The 22232-nt window shown below is 38.4% G+C and overlaps 1 protein-coding gene across 3 annotated transcripts in view; it reads left to right on the top strand.

Moving 5' to 3' along the window:
- Window positions 1-22232, top strand: part of KALRN (kalirin RhoGEF kinase) — a 4346166-nt gene that overhangs the window by 3060889 nt on the left and 1263045 nt on the right. For all 3 annotated transcript variants that reach the window (XM_044074926.1, XM_044074921.1, XM_044074920.1), the window contains exons 31-33: window positions 1615-1716; window positions 7289-7431; window positions 9306-9408. In XM_044074926.1, the coding sequence (XP_043930861.1) occupies window positions 1615-1716; window positions 7289-7431; window positions 9306-9408 (348 nt within the window). The remainder of the gene's footprint in view (window positions 1-1614; window positions 1717-7288; window positions 7432-9305; window positions 9409-22232) is intronic.

Here is a 22232-nt window from a genome sequence, read left to right on the forward strand (position 1 = left end):
ATATATATATATATATATATATATATATATATATATACACACACATACATATTGTATATGCATGCACACTCACATGTATTTGTATGTCTGCTTCTCTGCCTTTTTATCTCTTATCTGTTTGTCTATATGTTGATATGGGAAGGCAGACACTTAATTGGTTTGTGGAACTGATTCATTTAATTGAAGTTCATGAAACTATGGATAACCACAAAGAAAACTAATGAACTCTAAAGCCATTCCAGATGATAACAAATGAACCAATGGAATTTACAAAAGTAAAAATGTTTATTTTGAGTGCTTTCATCAGCATATAATAATTGATTTCTTCAGAATAAACACCAACTAAACTAACCAATTTAAAAAGCCCTCTCCATGGGGTCACATGGTCACAAACACAGCAACGAATAGTTGAAACAAATAAATATTCATTACAAAAACCAACCATACAACTCTCACACTTCCTGTCTGATTTAATGATTTTCCCCACTGTTTTGTGATCTTGGAGTTAGTATATAAAAAGATGAAAAGGTGAGTGGGAGCAGGGGGCTTGTCCCCTGGAACACCACCTTTTCTTAAATAATTTTGTACAGTCCATTAAGTTTGGTGGGTACTAATAAGTTTAGTAAATGCCTTGCCTGATATACTGAATATGAATGTAATGCACATCAGTGTTTCAGTATAGATCATATATTCAGGAAGATCGAATGTGAAAAAGATCAATCACCAAAGACAGAAAAAAAAAAACATTGTCCACAGCATGATCTAAACCTTTCAATGACTGATCCTTCTAAGTTTAATAAAAAATCCTCCAAAGACTCAAAACAAAACAAACACTCCTTAACATACTACCCAGAAAAATGTCACCAACCCAAAACAAAATCCCTACATAAAAATACATAGAAAATGACTATGCCTAGGGATTCACACCCCCACCCCCCAATATGTTTGTCTGATTTGCTAGTCTTGCACTACTGAATGTCTTTCATGTCTGTATTCAGAAAATCCAAGAACTAACTTAATGCAAACACAACATGGACCACTTGTCCTCAAATCAAACAGTAGGACCATACTGAATAAAGCAGCAGTTTAGTAACTTGTGCTATGAAAGCATTTCATGTCAGAATGTTTTTGGGTTCCAGAAAGTAGTCAGCCTTTAGAGTCTTGCTACAGATCAAAGCACTTATAATTTTTATTGCTCTTTTTATTGCTGGATCAAAATAAAGACTGACTTCTTTTTGAAACCAATAAAGACTCAGATATGAAATTATTTCATAGCACAAAGGTTACTACCTGTTATTTTATACTAGTATACAATTAAAAATGACACAATTCAATTAGATCCAGAAATTCTGAGGAAGCTAACCTAACATAATTTTAAAATAATGCAACTGGAAGACAGTAACTGCATAAGAAGTAAGAAATAGTCTGTGCTTCTAGTATATACACAGTGACCACGTGGTTATTCATTGAGAAGGTGAATGGGGAACATTGTCAGTTCAGTGTGGATTTTTCCGCTATGTTGCATTTGTTCTTTTTCTCTGAAACAGTCTGATTAATTTTTAAGCAGTAGAAGCTCAGTCTGAAACTCATTACATTGTTTTCTTTTCCGTGCAGACCTCAGAGTTGGGATTAACAGAACATGTAGAAGGGGACCCATGTAAATTTGCTTTGTGGGCTGGCAGAACCCCTTCCTCGGACAATAAGACAGTGCTTAAGGTAAGTTGAACTTTAATATATCCACTCTGTTTTCAGCAATATCTTCATAGGCATTGCACCTTTACTCTGTTACCCCCTTTATTCTGTTCTTGCTATTGAATTTGCAAAGAACAGAAGTAAAATTTAGAAGGTGTGGTATTCACTGTCGACATCACCTAGCCCTCCCCATTGTGCATTGTATTGGTCATCACCTCCCATGCATTTTTATCCGTCTACCTCATGTTGAGAGAGATTAATCTGAGGCAGTACATTTTAAAAGCTGCTTTATGTAACAGCTGCCACTGAAAAACTTACTGTTGTCACCTTAGGCCAGGCAGGGCAATGAATAGCACCACAGCCCTATCTGACCCATAATCATAGCCAGAAGTTTCAAGAATCACTTCTGATTGGTTAGAAAAAAACTGTCTCTGTTGATGAGACATTCCCATTCCTGCATGCTGTTACATATAAAATAAGGAATAGCCTTCTCTGTTTAGACTTCTTCAAGATTTTGCTCTCCTAGTGTCAGAATGACTGGTCTGCAGCTACTGAAGCATCTTTACTTAGCAGGAGTCATGTCTGGATTCTTCCTGTTAAGTAGTGCAGGGCTTTGAAAATACATATACGTTTCAGGGGTGAAACTGGCACAAAATTTCTTACAGTTCTATTAGGTAAGAATAGGAGTTGTTATAATTAATACATTTTGAGCAGTGCCAGGTGTTTTTTTTTAGTTCTTTAACATAGCTAAAGAAGAAGTTATAATTCTCTTTGGCTTCATGGGTTCCTTTAGTGGATCAGTTGACCTAATAGTATTCGTCAGTTTTTTTTTGTTTTTTTTTTGTAATGCTTTTGGTGTTATCCCTGAGAAGAAGCATTATGGATCTCCTAAATAATTTAAGGAGTTTCTTTATTTTGTTATATGGCTTATTTATGGTGGGGATTGCTAGTTCTGTCTATCTATTTATCTATCTGTCTATCTATCTATCTATCTATCTATCTATCTATCTATCTATCTATCTATCTGTCTGTCTGTCTATCTATCTATCTATCTATCTATCTATCTATCTATCTATCTAAGTCTGTGCAGCATTCCTTAATGAAGTATGCTGCTGTGTTAAGATCAGAGGTTGTGTAGTCATAAGTGAGTTTTGATATTTTGTTACAGAGTAGGTTGACATTGGTATGTTTGTAGTCCTTAATCCAGTGAGGTTTGCAGTGGGTGCATAAAGGAAAAGGTTACATGGTCAAACTTCACTGGGGAATGAGATACTAGAGGAGTAGTGCAAGAGGCAGCCATTTTTGTAAAAATCAAGTCAAGAATGATGTGTCCTCTATTAGGCTTATTTACAAACTGCTTAATTTTTGATTACGTCTAGGAATTTTGGGGCATATCCTACACTGGAGATATAATTATTTCAGTATATTAAAGGGTAGTTAAAGTCACCCAAAATAATGAAGTTTTTCCTAATATGAAGATCATTTAGAACACTTGTAAGTCTTACATAGTCATCAGTGGACAAAAAAGTATTGTGTAAGCAGCTGTTACTTAATAAGTAATCCTATCTAGAGAGCTCTGTAGCTCACTGAGTTCAGTTTGTGAGCATCTAGGGATCTTTCTGGAGCTGTCATTCCTTGACAAACATGGAGAATGCACCATAATTGTCATCAGGTCTGAAGGCACGAAAGTGCAAAACCCTGCTACAGAGTATGCTCTCTTTACACTGAAGCCAAGTTTTAGTAACTGCACAGACATGGATGTTTTATAAATGCAGGAGTGCCTCAAGATCATGCAATTTATTGTTTAAACTTATAGCATCAATGAGAACTAATTTAATGGGATCCAATTTTGGGAATGATATGTTAGTTACATTGGAATATCCATCAACTGAACTCTGTTTCAAAGGCTCTAGGGGACAGCAAAGGCATCACGCAGTGTGAGAGAGGGCCTTCAATTTATAGATGCAGGCCATCCTTAGTGATAGCCGAAGATCTTCTCCCACAATGAACTATAACTGGATCCCCTTGGAATGATACCAGTAATTTAACCAAGTACTGAAGCCGACTAACTTTTCTTTGTATCTAGGTATCATTCAAGGTGTAGGAAGAATTCCACTCAGGACTGGTCTCTTACCTGCATTTCTAACATTCATGGAAAGTTCTGACTTATCTCAATGCATATCCTTCAGGGTTTTGTTTTATGTCTCAAGTCAGTCACTCCCACATGTACCACTACTATGCCATAGTTATATTTGTGAAGACCTAGGGTCTTTAGGGCACTTATAATGCCTGCGATCCTGGTGCTTGAAAGATGGCTCACTATAACCTTTTCTTTGTCCAGTTTTGTGAGTGCCAAGTAAGTGTGCCTTACAACAAAATCGCCTGTTTATTTATAACCATGTTCTCCTTCTGATCTGAAGACATTTTTAGATTTATCTGCATGATGCAAAGTCTTTCAAGCAACAATGGTCTGGATATATCAAGTCTGTTCAATGTCTAGCAGAGAGAAAAGTAAAACTTCAGCACAGATAAATTCCTCTCAGTCTCACTTTGTGTAAATCTTTGTCTTTATGATCACAGCTGTATACTAAGAGCAAAGTAAATATCCTGCTTTGACAGCTGTAGATAGGAGGTGAATGGATACCGAATCAGTGTTAGTTCCTTCATAAAGACATTGTGGGAGAATGAGACCAGTTCCTTAATACGGTGGTTCTGAGCTCAGGTTTAGGTATAGTTTCATCCCATTTACAGAAAATAAGTATGTGATCACTCAAAAAGTTTGCCATCCTAATCAGTGCTTAACATGACAAGGTAAACTTGCAGGAACTCTATGTTAAATGCTACTTCTGCCATGATATTTCTGCACAATGAGAGAAAAATTGGATGAGGGAGTTGAAGATGGGGAGGACACTGAAGAGTCTGTCCAGTCCTAGTTGATGAAGTCACTGAACAGTGGAACCAATCATCAATGAAATCACCAAGGAGTATACAGCTAAGTTTTATAACAATCGTTACCACTACACAATACTGGTCTTGGAATTCCACTACTAATGTTTCAGCTAGAAAATGACATAGTTCACTAAATTGGGCATTGTTACAGAAAGTACAAGCAATGCCCCCCCCCCCCTCACTACCAGCATGGGTTGAAATTTAGCTTTAGTTTTGTTTATGTTTGGATCACATTAATCCTTCCCACTGTTATACATTTTTAATTGTTCTAAATTTTCATTGTTCATTAGATGAAATATATCTGTAAACAAGAACATCAAAGACACATTAATGTTTCCACTGGATTTAAATGGCAGGGAAAATAAGCTTACAGGTCAACAGGTTGATGCAAACTAAATGCAAATGTAATTTTTGACAGAAATCTGTGAACTGAACAGTGGATAATCATTTATTAGCACTGGTAGTTCAGGTGGTAAAAGTCTATCTCAGTAAGTGTCCCTAAACCATGGAAAAGTCGTGTGTCTTCCATATATTTTAAAGTTTTTTGGGCCTCCCTATGCAGTAAACTGCAGTGTACAGATGCAGACTGACCCAGCTGCCAAACAAACACTGGTGTACCCCCTTTAAGCAGCTGTACATCATCCCTGACCATTTAGAACCTAGGCTATTTTCAGGATAAAGCACATCTTTTCAAGTATAGACCTTCCAAAAATGTTTTTGTCAAGTTGTTTGTAACAACTCATATCACTCTGACAACTGAACATTCCAACTCTGTACACACACATGCACGCACACACAAGCACACACACACACACACACACACGTGCGTGCTCGTGCACACACACCTTAAATGGGCATCCAGCATACTGAATATATACATATCATACAGTAAGTCAATAGCCACACTTTCCATGTGTTTCATGTAGCAGGCAAAACTAGTTTTCTACATTTCCTAACATTTGCATTCTCTGTCTCAGGCCATCATTGCCATATAAGAAAGATGCTCATAGTTTAACAAACTCTTAGACTGAGAATCTGTGATAACTTTATTTACTGTGACACTTTGGCTATACACCGTCTAGGTGGACAAAAACAGAACTAACAAAATTCCATCAGTTATATAGCTTCATTACAACATCAATTTTCCCCTCAATTAATTTCTTAAAGAAATCATTATTATTTTAATCATTATTTCTTTAGTAAATGGAGCATTGCTATTTGATAGTAGTGTTTAATCATCCGATTAAAATGTACTAAATTTCAAAATCATTCTAGACTCTAATTTATTCAAAACAAATAGTTTTACTCCTCTTGTTATCAAATGGACATTAGCCAACAATAAAAACTTAAAACAGTCAACATTACCTTTAAGTACCTCAGCAGCACATACAGCAATCCTATTTTCAAATCTTGTATTTCTAATATCAGACATACACCTTTATTTCTTAATTTCACTTTACTTCTAGTTTGGAAAATGCACCAAAGACATATGGTTGTAAATTCTTAATTTCCCTTTTCATCTAGTTTGGACCATGCACCATTTTGGTAAGGGACTATTACAACATATTTCATAGACTACACAAGAAGTCTGGAAATTATAATACTATGAAATTCTCAAAATGCTTCCATTTACAGTATATTAACTTGATTTCATCTTTTTGCAAATTTACACTTATTACACCATATGCATTTAAATATCCTCTTAACTGAGATATTTTATAGAACAGACATATCCTGTAGGACATCAGAAATAATAAAAAACAAGATATCTTGTTAAAAGTGTATTCAGAGTTACATCAATAAGGAGAATGCCCAAATTATTCGTTAGAGTTTTAAAGTTTTGAAAATGTAACATTCTTCACTATATATAACAATTTGTTTTCCATAATTTGACTTGCTTCACTTAAATAATCATAATTTAAATTTGTTCATTTTATAAAGTCATATTTCTCAGTGTTTTTCTAAAACTATCAAGCACTTATATAACAAACTACTCATACAACCAGCTCTGCATTAAGAAACCTTACACTCATACTTTCATTTCCATTGACTTGGCAACCTGAGCGATTCTGAAACACCAAATCAACATACCACGGACAGAAATGCCTTCTCATTAACAAACCACTAACATACACATTCATCTACCCAACATATATATACATTGTGGAGAGAGCATTCTTCAAAAGATTTGCGTGTATGCACCATTCACTAAAACAAAACATGCACAATCCACCACTTACACAATGTGTTTTAACAAGCAGGATTTGTTTTCTTGATATGCAATCAAGTGGACATCTTTCCCATTTTTAACAGAAGAGGAGGAATAATTACTACATTAACGGGTGTATCCACAAACTGTTTTTTTGTAGTATATTTTAGTCATTTGTTTAAAAGGATAGTCAAATAACTAAATAATCTACCCTGTAGTCATAGCCAGTCCTCCTTTAATAGAATTTCTTATTTTATTTTCACATTTTTGACTGTTCTACGTGGCTATGAATGTATGTTAAACAATGTATTACATACAGCTGAGTGTTCTGGGATTGGGGAATGTTCATTATTGTTTACACTTTTTGGGCAGTTTGCAGTTTCTACTACAATATAAGTCAGCAACTGAAATAATTAATGCTGTGTCATTGTCCTTCAGGCATCCAGTATTGAAACTAAACAAGAATGGATTAAGAATATTCGGGAGGTCATTCAAGAGAGAATCATTCATTTGAAAGGTGCCCTGAAGGAACCCATCCAACTGCCTAAGACTCCAGCTAAACAGAGGAACAACAGCAAAAGGTATTCAAAGAAATTTGCATTATTTCTTACAGTTATAGGGTTACTACAGGTTGTTGTGGTACTTATGGACGTCTCCTAATGTTCACTAGATCACAAAAGAGCTGACCATCAGTTGTTCTGTCGCGTTATTTTCAAAAGTTATCAAAGGTTGTAATCTGTTTGACTTAGACCCAATAAACCACTTGTTCCAATCTGGAACAATGTGAGAACCAGTGAAGCAGGCTTATGAAGTGGAACTGGGATTGGGTACTGAGATGTTTTATCGGGGTACCATTTAACCGCTGCAAGTTCCCAACAACTATCTAATTTGTAAAGCTCTGCAGTCTAATCAGTGACAGATGATGGCGTGGGCTCTAAAATGTGTGGCTGTGGGGCTTGGTTTTGGAATTCCTCCTCCTCTATTCTACTGTCAGTTTGAAAGCTTCTGCAAACTTCCCATTCTCCAAACAAGTAAAAGTTCAATTCTTGCTCACTTCTTGCTTATTTATCTTCTCCCAAGCAGCCAGTTTTGTGACTGTTACTTTGGCCTTCTTCAAGCCTGAAAGCAAGCAGAAAGTAAGAGAAATTAATTATTAAGTACAGAAAAAGTTGGTTAGTACTGAATAAGGTACACATTGCTGTAATAACTGACATGCAATGGGAAACACACAAAAATGGTGAGGATTATAGTAACCTAGGGAATTTGTTGTGAGCATATTTTTTTCTGTGATGCCCAATGCTGGATCACTGTAAACATAAATAAATAGTACTTTGAGACCTGACAGTATGAGGACCCACACTATACAAAAAGTAATCAATACGTTTGAACACTCTATAACCAAGAGTAACAAAAAGTAGAATATATGAAAAGGGTGATACTAAAGAACACTGAAAAATCCCAAGATTGTTTTGCTGGAATAGTCCTTGATGCAGACGTACAAAATAAATCTGAAAAAAAATCTTGCAAGGATTAGAAATTGCTAACATTAGTAAATTATTATTAACATTATGAAAGAGGGTAATAATTGTACAAGACAAAGGGTCTAGAGGGCTAGGTAAAATAATTGGTGTGGGAATCACTGTTCAACAAAAAAGCTATGTATACAAATTGGCAGGGTCAGAATTAAAGCATTACTGTTTTAAACAGTCTGACAGTGACAAAGAGAGTACTGTATATGGAAATTACTTTTATTATAGTCTGTAAATAGTTAGCCAAGTCTAAGTGATATCACCTAGGCAATATGGCATCATACGGAAGTAGGAAGGAAGGAAAAGAGTTTTTCCTTTCTTTTTCTTTTTTTATAAAACATACTATGGTCCTTGTAAACTTCATGTAATTAGTTATGCTCCCAGTCTTTTATAATTCTGCTGCCAAGCTTTGTGTCAGCCCTGTAAATATATATATTTTTGATGTTAGCTGGTAAGTAGGGTTGCAGCATGGGTAACTAATCCATATTTCAAGTGGAGAGCTTCTCTGCAACTATAGACTTCTTATAGACAGCAAAGTTACTGTAATATTTACGTAGTTACAGAATGTTCCAGAACCTACAAAGTATAAGGAGCTGTTTGGTTCATTGCTTCTGAATGCACTCGGAAGTTTATTTTCTGTACTGCACTTTCATTTCATCTCCCATTCATTCCCCATTAATTCCCCATTAACATAATTAAGACATCATTTGTGTGTCTTGACCATTCTTTTTGACAACACAGCTCTTTCAGTTTTAATTCTTCTTTATGCAACATATGAAAAAATGTCCTGCTAGGGGCAGGAATGCTGATAAATACATTTCCTTATGAGGAAAGCAACTGTATCTTAATAGTGTAATTTCCTGAGATATATGCCCTGTTTTCACTGATTTATCTCACCAGTTTTCTTGGATATCTTCTGTTTATAGGGAAGGAGGGGAAGATGCTGACAGTCAGGGAGATGGTAGCAGCCAACCCGATACAATTTCCATTGCATCGAGGACCTCCCAAAATACTGTAGACAGCGACAAGGTAGGAGTCACTTAGAGCAAATATTTCCTTGATTTATAGTGTTATTAGACATTCTGTTGGTTAAGCTGTGCCAAAAGTCTAAAGATGATTTTTTTTTTTAACAAACTTCAGACTGATAGGTCATTATTGCTTTCTACTGGTAGTCTGGAATGCTTTGTTAAACATGAAATATGTATGTTTTCAAAATGATACGCATGGGACTAAAGCATTGATTATGGGATCTGATGATAACTCCTTAATTTTGAAGTTTAAGAACTTTATTGCTTTTCATTTCTGATATTGGTTAATACCCCAACTAATGCAGCAGAAATGTTTTGATTTATTAAGATATTTAACAGTTGGACATTCTGATTTTTGTATAGTTGGTGATGAAGATGCAATAAGATGAGTGGTTCATGTGTTAAGAGCAGGAATTGGGAGCATCTAGAAATTTAAACAAAGTTAGCTGGGCAGCCTTAACCCTGTCATATCTGTGTTGTATCTGGTTTTAGAATTGTTCAGATGCACAGAAATGTGGAAGGTATTGGGAATAAGATAGGACAGAAATCTAGTCTAAAGATTGAAACTGGTGGTGGTGCAGTTTGTTGGCTATGTTTCCTGACACCTTTAGTTTTGGCATTTTAAATTCTGGTGCTGTCACGCAACATATGGAAATTGTATTTGTGCTGCCTGGGAAGAAACATATGGCAGGATCCTAGAACATGTATTCTTGGTGCAGCTAAGTCACCACATTGTAATGTTTGTTTATAAAACAGCATTATGTCTGAGTAACTGACTTCCACTGGACTTAATACTATTAGAATGCTTCCCACACTGTGAAACTATGAACAATTATTTGTCATATTGAGGTGTCTTAAAAAGAACTGATGATGCATTATATTGATTTGTGCAATTATACGAATACTCATTAGACTTTTAGTTTAGCTCAAAAATAGTTTTCTTTCATGATGGACAATGTTTTCAAAGATAAAACCTCTTTTTTCTGTGATGGTTATACCCTTATTTTTCCCCTAACCTAAAGAAGAATAAAAGGCATTAAAATGTGATTCTTTGTATAAATACAGAGTGTGGTTAGCTTAGTTCACCAGATAAGGTGGATGAACTGTAAAGCATAAACCCCCACTTTTAATGTTTAAATGGGCACTGAAGAGACTGAAAAAGTAACTAAGTAAAACAGTTTATGTTCTTATTAATATTTGTATAAAAATGGCATTATGTAAATTGCATGATATATTATAAAGCAGTCCTGTACAGTATGCATTCAGAGGTATATTAAATGTGAGGTGGGGGAGTTTTATTATTGACTGCTAGTGAATGTGATATTAAAGTAACAAAGTACTTTTTCTTAGCTGTAATGTCTCCAGGCTTTGCACTATAAAAAGGTAAGACAGGCTGGAAAGAAGGACATTAAAGTTGATTTAATGTTATGATTTATACTGCAAAACAATGGGATAAAGTACAAAGTTAAATTGTCACTGTTTTCAGCATTATTGTCCATCTGACAAAAAGTAAAAAAGCAAAGCTTCACCCAAACAGTGGAAACTCAGTAGCACAAATATGCTTTTAAATGTTTTAGTAAAAAAATAAAAAAGCAACTAGTAAGTGCTTTTAAACTTCATAGAGCTCTTCTACAGGCTGCTTTTATGACCATTCTCACAACTTAATATACATGCAATATAGTCATGTGACAAGTTTTTAACTAATAAAAATCATGGTTTATATCTTTTGCAGTGTCTGTTGTGCTTAAGGACACATCTATAGTTAATGGAGCTATTCATTCCTGGACAAACTCTTGTAGTTAACCTTATTTGCCATTTAATGTCTCTAAATTTCAGTTCTTCATCTTGATTTCCATCATAGTGTACCCCAACATGATCAATAGCATGGAATATAAACCTTAAACTTCTTCCATTTCTCTATGTGTTTGCATATGACATTAACTTCAATTTGGTGTTACTAGCATATTTATTCTCATAAATACTATTAATCAACTTTTTTTGGTCAGAAAATGTCTCATAGTTGGTACATACAGCTGCATTCACTATAAATTCAGAACAGCAATCAAAATATCCCAGCCCATTAGACAAATTACCATTGGAAACAGTAATCCTATCTTAGAATCTTAACTTTGATAATTACAATTGTTAAACTTACAAAAAGCAGAGAAAAGCAGTGCTTAAAACTGATGTATGTAAGCTATAAAGTTTGGACCCATTCCTTGTGTAATTGTTGTTTCCTAAACTATAGAAACATACATGCCTTAGCATTGCCTCTTTTGGTAAAATAGTAGTGACTTACACGCTGTACCGGTATACTGCTTATAAAAGATAGATATTCTTCATGTTTTACTGTTGCAGTCATTACATTTGGGTAATCTGCTGGCAGGTTGCCCTCAGTCGGCCTGAATTACAAAGTCTTGGGTCCTGTGTCGGTTGCTGCCTTCTCTTCCATGACGTCAGGTCGTCAGGGGTATAAAACATGCAGCCGACGCCATTTTCTTCAGTCTTTCTTGCCGCGCGGTACCTGAAGCAGAAGCATTTCGCAAGTGCCAGTCGGCCGACTACTGAAATATTCGAGTCTGAGTTTCAGAACCGAAGTCTTCACTAAAGTTAAGTACCCATTGGGGAAACTTTTTTCTTGTTTTTTACCGATGTCAGAAAAAGTTAATAATTGTATTACTTGTGGGAAGCAAGTACTTCATAATGATTTCCATTTATACTGTATTTCTTGCCTAGGCCCTGATCATAATGTGCCTGGCTGTCAGTTTTGTGCTAGATTTAACCAACGCACTATTAAGCGTCGATATATTTTCGCATCAAAGTATTTTGGAAAAAGATTTAACTACCCAGAAATGTCGTCGGATAGCAATCTGACTACCAGAGTACATAAAAAATGCAAAGAAAAGGACGTTGAGATCCAAAACTGATGATGAAGCTTCTCCTAAGCCAGTCGCCGGTTCGCTAGTACTCAGTGAGGCGCTTTTGCAGCCCCTGATACCCGCTACCATTGAGTCACAGGCCTCTACCGACACCCATGTGCAGTCTGGCATGCCGCAAGATACTCAAGGTAATGGACCGATGGATGTATCTCCCTCGGATGGGTCTGGAGCCGGTGAGCAGGCACCGGCTTCTGAGGGTGTATTCAGACCTCAACATTTGTATATCAAACCGACGACAGCTGCAAAACCAAAGAAAAAAGCAACTTCTAAAACTAAGAAACTGACACATGAGCCACATGCACAGGCCTCTATGCCTAAAAAAACAGATGATCAAAATGGCTGAAGACCTTATTACCATGATCAGGGGTACCCATCCCCCTCCAGATAAGAGGCCTAGGCAAGACACTGATTATAAATCTTCAGATCAGATTTCTATTTCTTCTGATTCCTCTTCTGATCAGGAATTATCTATACCTACCTATGAGGATTCTGATGCTGAGGAGTCTATTCCATCTGCATCTCCTCTTGAGGATTATTCATTTGGAGAAACCTTGCATCCTTTGAGGGAGCATTTTCACTGGGAAAGTCAAGACTTCTCAGAATCAAAAAAGAGGCTCAGGGATTTCCTTCTTCTCCCTCAGCACAAGCCTTTAGCCATTTCCCCTGTTTTAGATATTATGGATGATGTGTTTTCGGAGTCAAGCTTGACCCCTGACTCCTTACCTCTGGCTCCCAGTAAGCCTGACAGATATTACAGGGTCCCTGACTCACATAAATTTTTATTTAGAAACCCTGCTGCTGATCCTGAAACCATTTCACAGGGTCCAAAGGGAGTTAAGGCCTCAACAGCAAAAAATCCTACCCCCTCTGACAGAGATTCTAGGGCACTAGACAGATGAGGAAAAAAAGTTTATACATCTGCAACCTTGGCAATCAGGGCCTTAAACTGTCAGTTTTATATGCTTAAGTACCAACAGCATGTTATGGGATTGCTGAAACAGAAAATTATGTTGATTTTAGAATGTGCAGAAAATAAAGAATTGCAGGATTTATTGCATGCAGCTGAACAAGTTGGAAAGCATACTTTGCAATGTGGTTTTGATTCCTTAGAGGCCTCCTGCAGGGCTGCAGTTACTGGATCTGTAATTAGAAGGCATGCCTGGTTAAAGGAGCAAAATTTGCCTGATCATGTTAAAGCTAAATTGCTAGATGCACCTTTACAGCATGATTCTCTGTTTAATATTAAGACAGAAGAGGTTTTAAAGAAAATGGAAAACAAAGCTAAGTCTATGCAAACTGTTAAAGACTTCTTACAAGTGCAGCCACCAAGATTCAGTAGACACTGGCCTACAAAAAATTGGTCCTTTCCTTTGTCAGACAGAGCTCAAAGGGGCAAATCCAGATGCTCTAAAGGTTCCAGATACCAGGCGCAAGATTCATACAGGTCAAAGCAATGGGGTGCTTCCACCTCCAAATCTGGAGGAGATAAAGCGCAAACCTACAGAAAGCAATCCCAATGACTTCCCTCTGCCTACACCAAGCACTTATTTTTTGGCAGCACCCATAGGGGGAAAATTAGCACTTTTTGCTCAAAATAGGCAGTTAATAACCCAGGACAAGTGGGTACTAAACATTGTATCACAGGGATACAGATTCCATTTCCACATTCTGCCAATGGCAAATGGATGGCCAGATCTGCCAAAAAATCAATGGGCAGAGGCACAGAAACAGGTTACGTCCCTCATAGATATGGGGGCCATTCAGACAGTACCTGAAGAGGGAAAAGGACAAGGGTTTTACTCAAGACTGTTCTTGGTACCCAGAAAGAACAAGTCCTGGTGGCCAATACTGGATTTATCGATTTTGAACACATACCTGGACATTCCAAAGTTCAAAATGCTGACTTTGCAGCAGCTTCTGCCCATGCTGGGCAAGAATGCTTGGTTGGTGACTTTAGACCTAAAAGAGGCATACCTGCATGTCCCAATAAGACAATCATGCCGAAGATACCTCAGATTCAAGGCTGGCTTAATGCATTACCAATTCTCTGCACTGCCCTTTGGCTTATCTACTGCACCCAGGGTCTTTACAAAGTGCCTGGCACCAGTAACTGCATTTTGAAGACAAAGAAGTATACAGATATATCCTTACTTGGATGACTGTCTCATTCAAGCAGAGAATAAGGACACTCTTCTTCGACACCTGGCATTTGTGAAAAGGCTCCTAACATGCCTAGGGTACACAATAAACGAAAAGAAATCACAATTGGTACCCTCTCAAAAGATAACATTCCTGGGTGCAAGCTTGGTTACAACTGCCCAGTTGGCTTACCTCATGCCAGACAAGCAAAGGCAACTGACTGCTTACTTCAAACTGATGGCAACAAAAACCCAGTCTTCTGCAAGGCAAATTCTGCAGGCTCTGGGCTTCATGGCATCCTGCATCCTACTAATTCCATATGCAAGACTGCATATGAGGAAACTTCAATGGTACCTAAAAAGTTTATGGAGTCAACATTCACACAGTCTGGAAACAATGATTCCTCTCATTCCCTGCCTGCAACAGGAGTTTCTATGGTGGGCAAAGACATGTCACCAAAACATGGGACTGCCCTTCACTCTACCCCCTGCCAGCCAAACCTTAACAACAGATGCATCAGATTATGCCTGGGGGGCCCACATGGCAGGAAGATGCATTCAGGGCTTATGGGCACCAAAACAAATGCATCTACATATCAACCAGAACGAGATGCTAGATGTTCAAAATGCCCTAACAGCCTTCAAGGACTTACTTCATCCAGGAAAACTACTGATAAAGACAGACAACACCACAGTCATGTGGTATATAAACAAGCAAGGGATGCACACACTCATACCCCCTTTGCAGATTAGCCATGGCACTGTGGGACACAGCTTTGACCTACCAAGTACATCTTCAAGCTCAATTCCTGCCAGGAAAACAAAACACTCTGGCAGACGATTTAAGCAGAAACCTTATGGATTCTCACGAGTGGAAACTAAATCCACAAGTCATCAGCATAATAACAGAGAAATGGGGGAGCCCAGACATAGATCTATTTGCCTCTCCTCAAAATTATCAATTGAAAAGATTCTGCACAAGGACTTGTTACAGACAAGCATGGAAAGTGGACGCCCTATCCTTCATTTGGAAAAACCTATCAGTTTACGCCTTTCCTCCTCTGCCTCTTCTACCCAAGGTCCTCCTAAAAGTCAGACAAGAGAAGCCAAAGATGATATTAATTGCCTCAGATTGGCCACACCAATACTGGTACCCAATCCTAAGGAACCTGGCTCAGTACCCAGTTTGGACCTTGCCTCAAAGACCACAACTGCTGTCCCAGCAAAACAATCAGATCCTGCACAATCAACTACAGACTCTGAACCTGGCAGCATGGCTAATCATGTAGTCATACAAACAACACCTCTCTCTAAAGCTGTGATGGATGTCATTTTGGAAGCCAGAAGGCATAGTACTAGAAAATCTTATGCTGACAAATGGAAGAGATTCTGTGCTTGGAATCAAGCACAAGGAGCTGATACAGCAGAACCAAATATTCCTCAGATATTACAATACTTAACTGAGATGCTTGACAAAGGCCTATCTTTCTCACCAATCAAAATCCATGCCTCTGCCATTTTGGCTCATTGCAATACAGAGCCACCAATCTTTTCTCATCCTTTACTAAAGCAGTATCTTAGAGGAGCCAAAAATGTAAGGCCTCCTAGAAGATCACCATTGCCTGCATGGGACCTCAATTATGTGCTGGAAAAGCTCACCCTGCCTCCATTTGAACCAGCTGCTACCGCTGATCTAAAGTTCTTATCATGGAAAACAACTCTGCTACTAACAATTACTTCAGCAAGAAGAGTTTCAGAGCTACAGGCCCTCATGGCTGTAGAGCCTTTTATCATATTTTACCCAGACAGGGTGTCTCTGAGGACAAATCCTACTTTTATGCCTAAGGTGGTTTCCAGTGTGGCCCTTAACCAAACAATTCATCTGCCAACTTTTTATCCAAATCCGCAGAGTAAGGGGGAGAGAATTCTGCATTCCTTGGACGTACACAGACAGCTAAGAGTCTACTTGAGCAGGACAAAAGATCTAAGAAAAACTGAACAATTACTAGTGACATATGCTGCAGGATCAGAAGGAAAGGCTATTTCAAAGCAGACAATTTCAAAGTGGATAAGCCACTGCATCCGTTTCTGCTACTTACACCATGGTAAACCTGTGCCCAAGGGCATTAGGTCTCATTCCACCAGAGCTGCAGCTACTTCAGCAGGCTTTCTCAGAGGAGTACCAACCAAAGACATTCTAGAGGCTGCTACTTGGAGTTCTGTTCACATCTTTACAAAGCATTAACATTTGCCTCTCTACTCTAAGTCCAGGGCAGGCTTTGCCACTGCAGTGCTGCAGGGCCTTATAGCCCCACCTATTGCTGTTTAGCTCCAGCCTCCCAACCATAGCTTTGGGATTCCACCCAAATGTAATGACTGCAACAGTGAAACACGAAGAACTACAGTTGTGTACACTTACCATAAATGTAGATGTTCGAATGTGTTCACTGTTGCAGTCCAGGTTACCCACCCGCCATCCCCCTGTCATTCTGAAGTTTATCTTTCCTTCACCATCTTCTACAACCTATGTGGTGTATTTGCTTGTAGATGAAGATAAAGTTTATATTGATGCATGTATATATATATATATATATATATATATATATATATATATATATATAATTTTGTTACCTTTTTGGGGCACCTGACATCAGGGGCAAGAAAAACTAAAGAAAATGGCGTCGGCTGCATGTTTTATACCCCTAACGACCTGATGTCATGGAAGAGAAGACAGCAACCAACGCAGGACCCAAGACTTTGTAATTCAGGCCGACTGAGGGCAACCTGCCAGCAGATTACCCAAATGTAATGACTGCAACAGTGAATACACTCAAACATCTACATTTATGGTAAGTGTACACAGCTGTACTTTAACATGTAAAATAGTAAACTAAATAAGTGCTTTTGCAAGAAGGCTTCACCCACTTTCTGCCTCCACTCAGTGAAGCACACCTTCAGTAACTTCATATACTAACTCTGAGGAAACATTACCTCAGGCTACAGGAATTAGAAAATTAAGCCTGGTTAGGTGACTTTGGGGCCAGGAGAACTGTGGTCTGTAGGGCATAGGATAATGTGAAGAATACAAATGTAAAAACTACAAGAAAAATGCAGCCAATCTAGAATTTCCACTGTCTGATTCCTTAAACCCCTTGTATTAGAGGCGCATGGGATATATGCAAATGACCCTTAAGATCATCAGGTGTTTCAGCTATATGGTGACACTGAATGTCCATGACTTTTTTCTTTTTAAGTCATTTAATGGACAGATTCAGGCCATTAAAGCCAAACCTCACCAGCTGTGTACATGCATGTTCCGGCCTTGTTATGGTCTCATCAGCACAGCACAAGTGGACTGTTTGGCTAGCCATTAGAAATGCAGGGCTGTTATACCCAGATGATGTCATTACCATTAGAATATCTGCAAACTATCCCAACTAACAAACTAAAACAATGAGTAAAAAGGTCACACAGAAAAAAAAAGTCAGTGAAAACTAAAGTGTGGTATCTAAGAAGAATGTAGGGTGCATGAGAGGGAAATTATAATGAATACAAAAAGAAAAATCTAGCAAAGCTAGACTTTCTACTGTGTGATACCTTAAACCTCTTGTATTAGTGGCAATGTGGGATATATGCAAATTGCCCTTTAAGGATATCAGGTGTTTCAGCTAAATGGCAATTCTGAATGTCCATGACTTTTTCTTTTAAGTCTATTTATGGATAATTTCAGGCCAATAAAGCCAAACCTTACTAGCTGTGGACATGCATGTTTAACACACTGTATATTGACTGAACCAAAACATGTTCCAAATGAATGTGGTGTACACCAGCATGAATGAACTGTAGACATCAGATTGTGAATATAGAAGAGGAATATGTAGATACCCATACTATTGTGTATTATAAGTATGCTGTGTAGGACAACCAAGGCATATCAGAGCTGCAGAGATTAAAAACATTGTTCAACAATTTGTGTAATAAATGAAATACATTTATTGATGGACTAATAGGCCACTTCAGTCAATGCTGTACTGTTGTACTACTCAAATCTACAGCATATGCAGAGAAAGGGAAATCTGACAAATACAATGTTGTTATAAGGTAATTATGTTAAATATTGTGAAAAATATATTGAAGACAAAAATAGTGTCAAATGAAATAAAGAAAATGTTATTCAAGTGGAAGGAAAGAAATAAATGTGTATGCAAATAATGTAGAAATCCATCTTGCAGTTCTAGAAAAGTGTGAAGGAAATGATACATGTATTTCTATAAGAAATTAAAATATATTGTTGGAAAATTAGGATAGAAAAGTAGTGAAGTATTTATATTTGCTCAGAAATGAAAACTTGTAAAAAGGATAAAGCTTATAAAGACCTGGATAGTCAATAATATATGAATAAAACATGGGATAAACACGAACTATATATTGAGGAGAAGCAGTGAAAAAAATTCTTGAAACATGGGATCCCTGAACTGTGTTCAAATTCCTCTAGCCATTGTCCCAGACTGTACCATGAAAGGGTTCTTAGTTAATTCAGTAATATAAAAGGTCACTGTAGCTATGTATGGGTTGCCGGAATTTACCAGGTTTCTTTTATAGGGAACTTTCTTATATATGTGTGTTTGTAGTGATAAATTTATTTGAGAAATCCCTTTCCAACATTTACTTACCATTACTGTGGAAACATGTTATTTTTGCTGAATACGCAAGTAGAGAAAATACATTGGTCTCTAAACTATAGCTCCATTAGTTTAGACTGATAGAGCACCAACAGTTCATTTGTGTAGAGAGTATCCGTCTCATATAGTGCCTGGTGCATTAGTACTATTGCCTTATGTTTAGACCACCTGTTGTTTTAACCTGTGCAGCAGTAATACTGGCTACCTGGCAATCTACTGGTATTGTGACTGGTCCCGGGGCAGGGGGGGGGGTAAAGTTGGCACTGAATCTGTCGGCCAGTATATTGGCAATATCTGTTGGCTCGGTATAGGAGGTACCATTGTGCAGTAGCTGAGAGCAAATCTGGGTATTGCTCTGGAGATTCTTTACATAACTATAGAAGACTTTGTGGTTTTCTTTACTATCTGCTGCGTCTGTTTTCATAGCTAGCTTTAGAGGATTTGATGAGGGATCTCAACTTTTTGTTGAGGCTGATTAGGGAGTTTTTCCAGTCTTGGGACTTGACTTTATTCTGCATCAGTTTCCTCCTTCTGTTGTAGAGTTTGTTTATGGCAGGGGACCACCAGATTGGCTTCCTTTTTTGGAGGAGAGCATCTTGGTTCTATTGGGTGTGGTGAGATCCACGCATTTGTGTATGTGTTCGTACAGTGCATTAGTGGATGATTCGGTGGTCATGCAACTGATCTCCATTTGCATGGGTGCCGTGAAGTTAGCCACCTCTGTTTTTAGGAGTTGAAAGTTAGCTTTGGAGAAGTTTTTCATGGTGGTTACCTTCGTTGGGGGAAGGGGGGGTGGATTTCCAAGGTGATTAGTTTGTGGTCAGATCTAACCAGGGAGAAGTTGACTGTTGGCGTAGTGCAATGGTCACCCATGTTAGTAATGACCAGGTCAAGGATGTTGCTACCTCTAGTGGGGATAAGAATGAGCTGGTCCAGGGCACAGGAAACATTGGGCAAGTGTATTGGTACATGAGTAGTTTTTCCAGTTAATGGAGGGGTAGTTGAAGGTGCCCAGTATGAGAGTGTTAGATTGGACCCTAATATTCTTCAGGGTGCTTAGGAACGTGGAGTGTGAGTCTTGGGACATGGTTGGGACCTATAGCAGGCTACAACCTGAATTGTTGTCTTACCCAATGTTAGCTGCACCTAAAGTACCTCAGATAAGTTATGTTGGGCTGCTAGTCTGGAGGCGTGTGCATCCTTTATGAATATGTAAACACCACCGCCTTTGGGGCTTTGGTACAAGTTCTGTAGCCGAAAGGTGTGGAATGAGTTATAGCCTAGTAGTTCAGGGGTGCTTTCTGCTGCCTTGAACCAGGTCCTTGTTACGGCACAAATGTCAATGTTCTCCATTTTTAGGAGTGCTTCCAGTGAGTTCATTTTGAGATTTAGACTTCTAGCATTGAACAGCATGACCCTCAGATTGCATTTGTTTGTAGCTGTTACGATGGTAATTTGGTCTTTGGAACACCACCTAAAAAATGCAGTATAGGGGTGGCAAGAACCTTGGCCAGTATCCGGAAGCCCAGAGGTGATAGATGCAGGCCATCTCTGGCAAAGCATCAAGGTCTGTCAATCATGTCATCCTAGGCAGACAGATACTGGATCCCCTTAGAATGATACTGTAAACTTAACCAATTGTTGAAATCAATCATTTTCTGCTTGTACTGTGGTATCATTTTGGGTGATGGTAGGATGCTGCTCAGGGCTAGGGCCATACGCGCCTGGGCTACATCATCCAAGAGCTCCTCTATGTCTCTTTTCATGTAGTCCAGGGAGGTATGTCTCAGGTCATTCACACCCACATGTACAATGACTGAGTCATATTTGTACCTGTTGTATAGGGACCTGAGTGCATGCATTATGTGGTGGATTCTGACACTTGACAGGCAGCTGACTGTTACTTTCTCCTTATTCAGTCTAGTGAGTGGGACATCAATGTGCCTCACTATCGACTCACTAATGACTAGTGTGTTGGACATGCTGTTTTTCCTTAGGGGCTTTGGTTGAGTGGCACGCAGTTTAGAAGAGTTATGTATCTCGTGATTAATGTTGTGTTGTGGTGGTTGAGTGCATTTCTGCCTTGGAGGTCTCTGCTGTTTGGGTAGATTTTTATTGAGAGTCTCTGCGAAGGTGGGTGTGTAGTTTGTGTTTTTATGTGAAGGCAGTGCTGGTGTGTGTTCTGGAGGGCTATGTATTCCATGTGGTGTGGTGCATGTGTTGACCTTCTCTTGACGAGCTATTCTGATCTTGGCTGGAGAGTGTGTGGCTTCCAATTTGGATATATAAGTGCATCTCTCAGAAGTCTGAGTGTTGGGAGGTAAGAGGAGAGGGTTGTCAGTGTACATGAGGCAGTTGCTACATTGCCTCAGGATGCCCAAGTTCATCAGGTTAATAGGAGAATGCACAGAGGACTGACCTTTAGACATGCCTGGAGGGGTGGGCATTAACAATAACTACTGGAGCTGTTTCCTTGTAGAGCATTTAGTGCTAGTAGCACTTTTGTGTGGTACAATAATTGCTACAATTAGTCTGGTAAAGTGCTAGACTAATAAGCTAGTAAACGTGCAGGAGAGGAGAGCACTAGTAGATCTAAGGGAGAAATTGAAGAGCAGACTTTGGCACCACTCAGAAGCTTACAAACAGTCCTGGATACAGCAAATCTCTATCTGGACTAGTCTAGTTACAGGAAAGGCGGGAAAAGTGCAAACATGGGCTTTAAACCAGAAAGTTAAAAGAGATGAAAAACTGCCGAAACGGTCAATATGCTACAATTTCTGGGCCAGAAACCACTCCTCTTGTGGTAGATAGGCTACCTAGTGCTTACCACTCCCACTGATAAGCTAGAAGGCTTCCCTCCAACACAGAAAGGCTTGGGGGCTCAGAAGGTTTCAAACAGTCCTGGATACAGCAAATCTATGTCTGGACTAGGCTAGTTATGGGAAAGGCAGGAAACAAGCTTAGAATTTTTTTCTTAGCAAAGTGGAAAGGCAGAAAGGAGGAGCAGAAGATAATTCAAGGTTAAGAAATTAAGTGGGTTGGCCTTCTCAAATGTTCTGTCTGTAT

Source organism: Protopterus annectens, chromosome 6.part0 (assembly GCF_019279795.1).
Source record: "Protopterus annectens isolate FY-2018-M chromosome 6.part0, PAN1.0, whole genome shotgun sequence".
NCBI classification, from domain to species: domain Eukaryota; kingdom Metazoa; phylum Chordata; order Ceratodontiformes; family Protopteridae; genus Protopterus; species Protopterus annectens.